We start from the raw sequence: 10,000 nt of genomic DNA, 5'->3' as shown, positions 1-10,000 counted from the left end.
CCTCAATATGAGAGCACATCATTTTGAAAATCATTGCTGTTTATGGGCCATTTGTCAAAAGGCAGATTTCGTGGGGAGCTCATAATTTCACTCTCCTATATCCACACAAGCCTGACAGCAGAGAGTCATGTTTTCGCACTTTTTCGTGCTTTCATTAAAAAAAACTCTGATATCTCCGGTAATGCACACACTGTCTGGCATAGGAATAGCAGAGTCATTTCCACAGTCATCAATCCCTCTATCGAGCCTGTCGCGCAGTTAAAGCTGTGCCACCAAGAGCCTTAATGACTGAAGTTCCTCTGCCTGTTGTTATGAGAGACGTAATGATGTGAACGAGTTTGGGAGGCATTAGCATACGGTACTCACATAGCCACTGGACTGTGGCCAAGTCTCGGGTAAACATCGCTTCCCTTTCCCTCAGCATTGACAGCTACGTAGCTACCGTAGGCCTACCATGTGTGATACACATTAGCAGTCACTCACTGCTACCGATACTTAGCAGAAAACGATCCGCTAATGCTGCTTGTAAGAAGGTGTAATGAGTTTAATGCAAACTGTCTGTGTGCACAGCCATTCAATACAGAGATGAAAATCTTGCTTAAGTACTGATTAAGATAACTTGTGTGGATTCCCTCACTTTTTCTTTTGAAAGAGTCAGCACTTATGTTTTCCCTGAACCTGTATCTTGCTGTCACAGCATATTGGCAGCCATGTCTGCCAGTGATATCCAATCAAAAACATTGTTTGTGCATATTTTGTCCCAAAGCAGTCCGTATGAATTTATGAGACACAAATGAGCTTGAAGATTAGAATATTTGGCTCATCGTTATGCATGTCCTAAATCAAAGGTCTTTTGCCTGGAGCTGTCGTCACCCAGCGCGGGTGTCTCATTTCGCTCCAGGTAAATGAGCATCGCATTAAAATGCATCCATCCTCCCTAAAAAACACCAGCTCTCCACCACTGCCTGAGCCGTAATGATGTTGAAGATACCACACCAACTACTCCACAGCAATTAAACCACTCTGTGCATTTGGCTGGTATGACAAGCTTTTTGTTGCAGACTTCAGAACCTGGTGGTTTCACATGCTGTGGTCTTGGTTCTGGTGCACTGTTGTATGCTGGCTGGTAGGAGCATCTCACTATCATTCTCTCAAGCAGGAACGTACTTCACATTTTTAAACTAAAAAAATGCGTAGCGACTGTAAGGGGGCTTATACTTACAAGCATATAGCCTAAACAACACAGGACGTGCAGGTCGGCTGATGCCAGCTCCTTCTCAGAGAGCCGTTTAAGGGTGATTAAGAGGGAGATCTGGTGCACGTTCCGTATGCCCCTAATGAGGCTTATTAGTGGGCAGGAAAAACATGAGAGCCTCTCAAAAGCCAGAGCACGCCGCTACTATACGTAGCTAGCTAGCTAGGCAGTGTTGCGGAAGTCAAGAGCCTCCCTCGCCAACAAACACATTACACAACCCAGACAAGCTGAAGGAGAAGCTCTGCATGGGCCCACAACAAGAGCCGACAACCATTCCACAATACGAGGGCCAGCCAGGGATTCCCCCATCCACCTCCCCCCATCTCTCTCCCATAGGCCTCTTCCACTGTATGGAAAGCAGACAAAGCTGGCAATTGCTAATTAGCGAAGAGCGAGCGACGTCGGGCCCAATGACCGGATTTGTTCTCCGAGTGCACCGCAAACAATAAGAACAAACCCAAACGGGTCAATAGGGGGATTATGAGCGAAAAAACAAACACGGACGAGTTCCACTGAGGAGGCTTGTGTGATTTACAGTGCCAATACTGCTTCTGTTCCCTTCTGTTTAGGGTTGTTTCATCGCGCTGCTTCCCTCCCTCACTGGTCCAGTAAAGTGGGCAGTTACACGTCCTAGGAACAGACAGTGGGGGTGCGCTGGAAAATTTGCTGCGTTAGTTCAACACATTTCAGCCAAATTCAACATTTTTCTACGTAGTTTGTCCTACACAGGAGTCTGTCAATATTAATTCAACACTTAGAAAATACACTCTAGGTGTCGAAACGTATCTGTGTTTAATTGACAATACGGCTAGTGTTAAATTAACACTGTCGATTTTACATTACATTACATTACATTGCATTTGGCAGACGCTTTATAACCAAAGCGACTTTCAGAAGAGGACATAATCAAGCCAACATCACAAGCAAATACAAAGTGCACAGGAGATATACAGAACAACAAGTGCAATTACAAAGAGGGGTTAGTTTTTTTTTTTTTTTTTTAATAATAAAGAGGAAATAATGAGAACACACACACACAAACACACACTCACAAACTAAACTAAACTAAACATAATGTCAGGATTCTGCCCTGGGGCAAGGCCAGTTCAATCATTAGTCTAGTAGATTCTCTCGAAAGAGGAATGTCTTTAGTTGTTTCTTGAAGGCTGCAAGAGAGGTGCTTAGTCTTGCTGCCTCTGGGAGACTGTTCCACCACTTGGGAACCACAACGGAGAACAATCTTGACTGGGAGTACCTAGAGCGACTGGATGGCAGAGCCAGACGGCTTGTGCTGGATTTACAGTGTAGCAGGGGTGGTGGTGGTGGGCTGAATGATAATTCATCCATCTATCCATCCATCCAACCATCCATCCATCCATTCATTCATTCATACCTCCGTCCAGTCTTCCCTTCACCCATCCATCCATGTGTGCACCCAGTGCCTGATCGGCATGCAGTGGAGGGTAGCGAACGGAGTGAGAGAGACCGAGCGAGACAGAGCGAGAGAGAGAGAGAGAGAAGAAGGGAGGGAGGGATATATATAGAGAGAGAATGAGGAAGAGAGAGGACGAAGATAGGGATAGAGGGGGCACTTACAGGAGCGCTGCCCATGTGCTGCATGGCCATATTGACTTTACTTCCTGGTAATTACTCTGGTTTCTAAGGAGCAGACTCCGGCGCTGGCAGGATGCTGACGGTTTCCTTTCCACCGGCGCAGAGTGTCACCCAACTACAGGGAACTAATGAGCCGTGCGGAGAGCGGGGAGTCGAAAAAGATTCACTGAGGGAGGAAGTGAAGTGAAGTGAGGGTGTGCGCCGTGCTGTACCGCACCGTGCGTTTTGTGTGACTGTGCGTTTGGCTTTCAATTGAGGGTGTTTATTTCTCTGTGTGTGCGTGGGACTTTCTCAAGGAGCGTGTGTGTTTGTGTGTGTGTGTGTGTGTGTGTGTGTGTGTGTGTGTGTGTGTGTGTGTGTGTGTGTGTGTGTGTGTGTGTGTGTGTGTGCACGTGCGCGCGTCTACACTGTAGGTGCACTTGTGTGTATGTGTATATGGGGAGTGGGGGTGTACAAAGAATTTGTATGCCTGAGCATCCCCCAACCCCCATGAGTGTATTGTTTGCAGCCGTGGTGCACTGCATTCGCAGTATACTGTAAAAAAAAATACCAGCTGCCTCAGAATTCCACGTTAATTTAAATCCTTATTGTTAGTTGTGTGAAGCTTTGAATTGCAATTGAACTTACAATAAAGATTTAAATTAATTTGGAATTCTGAGGCAGCTGGTCAACTTAAAAATTCAAGTTAAACCTTGTTGTTGCCATTGCAGTGTTTTGGAGAATAACTTAATTTTATAAGTTATCATGACTTATCACTGATATCATTTTTTACAGTGACGTGTAGTAAAGTGTGCAGGAACGTGTTTGTTAAAGCACACGTGGGTGGCGCATATGTATGTATGTATGCATGTTGTGACGGTGACCCTCTTGTCCATGAGATATGCCTAAGTGCCACTCTAAGGAGCCCCAGATGCAATAACTTCACGGCTGATCCCTTGAGCAGCCATGCCCCAGTATCATATGCTGCAAGGAACCCAGGTCTCCTGTCGATATGGGCTGCTTCGTCGAGATGAGCAACCCATCGGATTTTAACATAGCCTAAACCCCAAACCCTGTTTTTAACCTTGATTCCTCAAGGCAGTGCCGCTTTGGCCCTACTGTGGCTCTAACGGTAGGGCACTGGGCTGCTACGCAGGCGACCTGGGTTTGATTCCGGCCCGGGTCATTTGCAGAATCTTCCCCATCTCTCTCTCCCCACTCATTTTCTGTCCAAACTCTCACTGTTCTATCACAAATGAACTAATAAAAGACCCAAACAATTTTTTTTAAAGAGTGCCGCTGACAGCTTTGTCCGAGCCCCCCCCAAAAAAATCATCCAACAGGACCTCCCCACCACCCATATAAAGAGGGCCTAATTTTGGAGCCCCTCTATCTCTGGGCCCGAGGCAACCTCCTCCCTTAGTCCCCCGGTCAGCTTCCCTGCCTGGAGTGCATTGTATAGTGCATAATGGCTTGATAGGTAGCTCATATCGACGCAATGGCTGCACCCAGATTTGTCAATCAAAAAGTAATTATAAAAACACACACGTACACACGCACACACACATACTGCATACGCTAGTCAAGCTCAATTTCTCAGCCTGATGCCTTATCAGATGTCTGTTAAGGATTCAATTTCAATCCAATTTAAAAACAGAGCTCCCATTTAAGTTATGGGAGAAGCTAACGTGCTGCACTATGATGATGAACCAATAACTTTGCTCATATTACCGAAGGCCTGTTGTGTTATAATTGTTTTGAGTCTCTAAAGAGAGAGCAGAGAATCTTCCAATCAGTGTTTTTTTTTTATCGGCCGTGCTGTGTACAGCGATTCACGAAGTGGGGAAAGAGATAGGTGCTTAATTTGCCTCTTACATGCAACATTGATCCATTACATCTGCTTTTTAGAGAGTTCAGTATTTCGCTCTGCTTAATTTAGTCAAGCGGAAACATTTAAAAGGGCCTTTAGACCGAGCTCCTCGAGGGACTGAGTCAGGGGGGTCAAGCACAGGGGTGGGGTGTTTGGGGGGAGGTTGATGGTAGGGTGATGGTGGGTGGTTGGTGAGTTCTTGACCTGACAAAGATCTTCCGTCGTGTGTTACCATATATTACAAGGCAAAGAACGAGTGGAGATGGGTGCAAGAGGAGAGGATCGAGTTTCGCTGTGTTCCACCAGAACAACTCTCAAAGGGGCAATTTAACATGCCACAAGATCTCGCCCCGGAGATCAGAGGGAGGCGAGATGCCCGATGACACCTGAAACCAAAGGGAGGGATCCCGCAAAGCAAATCAGACCTGGCAGCTCAACTCGCTCCTCACTCACACCGCCTAAACGTTTCATCCAGTCTGTGGAGGGTATTTCATGCAGTGAGTGAATGAATGACTGAAAGAGAAACAGAGAGAGAGAGAGAGAGAGAGAGAGAGAGAGAGAGAGAGAGAGAGAGAGAGAGAGAGAGAGAGAGAGAGAGAGAGTGCTGGAAAGAGAGAGCTTGCTGCGTGTGAGAGAGATGGTGGCAGAGAGAGGTAGACTGTGCTGCGCTGTGGGAGAGGTGAACAAAAACAGAGAGAGAGAGAGAGAGAGAGAGAGAGAGAGAGAGAGAGAGAGAGAGAGAGAGAGAGAGAGAGAGAGAGGAAGACTAAGAAGGAGAGCATGCTCCCGATGGCTTCCTCCAGGGAGGCGAGAGAGAGAGAGAGAGAGAGAGAGAGAGAGAGAGAGAGAGAGTGACAGAGAGACCAATGGGGAGAAAGCATGAGAGAGATGACGAGAGAGAGATGAAACATGAGTGTCACATCCCACACCTGACAATCTCTGTCCATCCTTCACCCCCCATTACTCTGAGATGGCCTGATTACATTGATTGGACCCTTGCCATTCAGGCTCCTAGTCCCCAAAGGGTTTTGGCAGCAGAGCAGCACAGAGGTGATGGGTAGGTAGAAGGGAGGGAGGGGAAAAGAGAGGAGATCAGAAAGCGGCAAATGACAAAACGCTTCCCTCTTATCATCTGCCAATCACCAGATAGGTGTGTTAGCAACATTTGCAGCTACTACTCACCACCCTCATAGCCTCATATACAAATACGCATGCACACAAGCACGCACGCACACATGCAAGCACGCAAGCAGGCACCCACAGACCCGCTCTCACACACACACACACACACACATGTTTTGTACATATTTCCAGAGGCATGCTCTTGGCAAACCCCCTTCTCTCTCTCTGTCTCTCTCTCTGTCTCTCTCTCTCTCTCTCTCTCTCTCTCTCTCTCTCTCTCTCTCTCTCTCTCTCTCTGTCTCTCTCTCTCTCTCTCTCTCTCTCTCTCTCTCTCTCTCTCTCTCTCTCTCTCTCTCATAGTGATATCGTCTTCCTGGGGGAAATCTCAGGGTGAGGTTTCTGTCCTCACCCCCAGACAGCATCAGCAGTAGCAGCCTCAGCATTAGCAGGAGAGAGGAGGGCTGCATTTCAGGGAGGCCAGTAAAGAAGCACAACCAGCCTCTCCATCTCAATCTGTACACACCTCTGCTCTCCTCTCCTCTCCTCTCCTCTCCATCTCAATCTGTACACACCTCTGCTCTCCTCTGCTCTGCTCTGATCTTCTCTCCTCTCCTCTCCATCTCCATCGGCACACACCTCTACTCTCCTCTTCTCTCCTCTCCTCTCCTCTCCTCTCCATCTCCATCGGCACACACCTCTACTCTCCTCTTCTCTCCTCTCCTCTTCTCTCCTCTCCTCTCCTCTCCTCTCCTCTCCTCTCCTCTCCTCTCCTCTCCTCTCCTCTCCATCGGCACACACCTCTGCTCTGCTCTGCTCTCCTCTCCATCTCCATCGGCACACACCTCTGCTCTCCATCTCCATCGGCACACACCTCTGCTCTGCTCGGCTCTCCTCTCCATCTCCATCGGCACACACCTCTGCTCTGCTCTCCTTTCCTCTCCCCTCCTCACCTCTATGCTCTCACCTCACCGCTCCTCTCCTCTGCTCTGCTCTCCTCTCCTCTGCTCTCCACTCCTCTCCTCTCCACTCTTCTCCACTCCTCTGCTCTGCTCTCCTTTCCTCTCCTCTGAGATTCAATTTACATACCATACCTCACATGTCAAACCTACTCTCTCTCCCATACTCTTACTCTCTCTCTCCCATTCTGTCTTTCCCCCACTATCTAGCTCTATCTTTCTTTTTCTCTCTCTCACTCACACACACTTTTACTAAGCTCTCTTCCTGCTCTTTTTTCACTGCCACACATCCACTTTTGCTGCATTTTACGACTCCCCAAACTAACAGGGAAATAAGGGCTCATCTCATCTCATCTCATCTCATCTCATCTTATTTCGTCTCGGCTGGGCTCGTCTCGTCTCAGCTGGGCTCCGCTCCAGCACGGAGGTTCATGATGATGATGGATGTATCAATAGGGCCAATCCGTTGGCTGTGGGTGCCAGGCAGCGCTATAAAGCAATGCATGCAGCTGGTGATGCTTTTGTCAAAGCACTTGACACACAAAATGTCCTCCACCTCCGCAAGAAACACTCACTCACTCCGTTCTCACTTGCTCAAGCAAACTGGTCTTGATTACACATCGCAGGATTCATAGCAGAGGAGGGAAAAATATATAGCAGAAGGGTATAGCAGCCTTGCCTCAGTCGTGTTTTCAAAACACACACACACACACACACACACACACACACACACACACACACACACACACACACACACACACACACACACACACACACACACACACACACACACACACACACACACACACACACAGAACTGCATGGTGCAACTGCATAGCGCTACTGTATGCAAGGAGAAATATCTCTCTCTCTCGCTCTCTTTTATGATGTGTCTGCACTGCTGGAGTAAAGCGTAATTACTGTGACCTACGGGGGGAAATATGTAGGTTAAGTTTGCCCAGTGCTCCATTTCTCTCCATCCCTACTCTACGGGATGTTTTCACAGCATAAATCCCAGTTCCTTTAATCTCCTTACTCAGCTACATCCTCTTTAAAAATTCAGGAGCGCAGAGACAACGTTGCAGAGACGACGTCTCTCTCTCCCCCCCTCTCTGTCTGTCCAGCAGGCGTGCATGCAGGGACCGGGGCTTGGCTGCTCGGTCCAAGTCAAGGGACCCCCACGCCACCAGACCGTCAGCAGGAAGTCTCGACCTAACGAGGGGCTTAAGCCCAGCGACCAAGCGACCGACCTCGGCACGGCCGAGAAGTGTATGCAAATCACGTCCGATCATCCGTTCCCCCAGCACCCCCCCCCCCCGGGTCGTGAACCTTTATTCACCGCTCAGAAGAAAAAAAGCCTCTCTTCATACGAAAGCCAGTCGTAGTAAATGACGTGATTTGGCCATAAAACCTTATCACGTTGCCGCACTTTAGCCAGCATATCATTTCACGGCCTCTCAGTACCATTGATCCACAGCAATCAATAGAGAGACGGCAAAAAATGACACCACAGGGAGAGCGAGGAGAAAATCAATGGCAAACAACATTTTTCTCATAAAGTGCTTTCTCCCAGCTAACAAAAATCAAGTGCGTGTTCAATTAATACTTTCCAAGAGTCCCAATTCCATGCAGCTCCTTCAAAGTGCTACACAAGCACACGTGCAAAACACACACACACACACACACACACACACACACACACACTCACACTCACACACACACACACACACACACACACACACACACACACACACACACACACACACACACACACACACACACACAAACAAAGCACAGAATACCAGCACATACTGTATCTGTTTGTCTCCACATCCATCAGCTTGCTGCATTTCTCCAAATCATTTTTTATCACACTCTAGGACCAAATGACACACTTGAGATTCAGCTGCTGCAAGAAGCTCCCCACACACCAAATTTCAAAGCCCTTTGGGGGGGGGGGGTGATAGGGAGCATGACCAACTAAATATCCATGTACGATGCACTTATATGCTTGCATCTCTGGTGAGACTGCAACACATGCACATGTAGCTCACAGGGAAAAGCCGTGAAAGTGTGGTGGGTGTGAAGAGGGAAAAAAAGAGAGGAGTTCACTCTCAAGAAGAAAAAAAAATCATCCATTTACCCACCCACACAACACACTACATGGAGAAAGTGCACTCCATCTCCAGCACCACTATCTTTATACTCCATCACAGAAGCTTAATGACTTCAAACGCATAAAGAAACGACAAAAGGTGTGTGTCGCTGTAAGGATAAAAGTCACACTGTCAGCAAGGTATAGTATAATCACCTACCTGTTTCCCAGAAATACATAGACTTGGGCTCCTCTGATGTTTGAGAGTGCACGGTCCAGCTTCCAGCGAGCAGCAGAAGTGTCCTCCACAGGCAGAGCCCAGCGCAGGGCCAGGTGTCACCACCACCACCACCACCGCTGCTGCTGCTGCTGCTGGCTGTCCTAGCAGTTCTCCCCCTCAGCCCCATGCCTCTCAGACCCAGCATGGAAGAATAATTGTAATAGTAATAATTCCACAGATGAATCACGGGGAGATGATGATGATGATGATGGCGAAGAAAAAGAAGAAGAAGAAGACAACAGCACCAAGAACCTCAGCAGCAGTAACACCAGCAGCCACGACTGCAGTCGGAAAAAATATAAAATACAAAATTTAAAAATTTAAAAAACTCCTCACAGCCGCCTCAGAAAGAAGGATGAAAAAACATGTATAGCCACAGGATGGGAATAAGAAGCCGATACAAAATCACCACAAGAAGAAGAAGAAGAGTAAAAAGAAAAGCGAAAAAATGTAAAAACAAAACAAAACAAAAAGCAAAAACAAAAAAATCAGCACTTAGGTTCCACAAGAGAGGAGCAAAAGGCAAGAAGAGTGTTGCTGGGGAGAGCTGGTTGCTTTCTGGCAGTTCCCTGTGTTTTGAAGGGCAGGGATGGGGTGACAGATTCCTCTCCTCTTCTCTTCTCCTCTTCCACAGTTAGCTCCTCTTCGTCCTCCACCTCCTCCTCTTCCTCCTCTGCCTCCGCGTGCTCTGACCTGCTCGTCTGCGAGCCGGCGGGAGGGGGGAAAGGGAAACGAGAGGAAGGAGCGAGCTCCGGCTGTCACGGGGGGAAAACAATGGAGCGAGCAGGAGAGCCGGGAGCAGCGTGCTACTGCTACTGCTGCTGCTGTT

At 48.0% G+C, this 10,000-nt stretch overlaps 1 protein-coding gene across 1 annotated transcript in view; it reads right to left on the bottom strand.

The window, feature by feature from the left end:
• The window catches only part of thsd7ab (thrombospondin, type I, domain containing 7Ab), a 196,096-nt gene extending 186,643 nt beyond the window's left edge, over positions 1-9,453 (bottom strand). The window contains exon 1 of the mRNA XM_063199502.1: positions 9,112-9,453. Coding sequence (XP_063055572.1) covers positions 9,112-9,316 — 205 coding nt within the window. The 5' untranslated portion in view covers positions 9,317-9,453. The remainder of the gene's footprint in view (positions 1-9,111) is intronic.
• Positions 9,454-10,000: the final 547 nt, after the last annotated feature.

This window comes from Engraulis encrasicolus, chromosome 5 (genome assembly GCF_034702125.1).
Source record: "Engraulis encrasicolus isolate BLACKSEA-1 chromosome 5, IST_EnEncr_1.0, whole genome shotgun sequence".
Taxonomy (NCBI): domain Eukaryota; kingdom Metazoa; phylum Chordata; class Actinopteri; order Clupeiformes; family Engraulidae; genus Engraulis; species Engraulis encrasicolus.
This window is presented reverse-complemented; position numbering and strand designations above follow the sequence as displayed.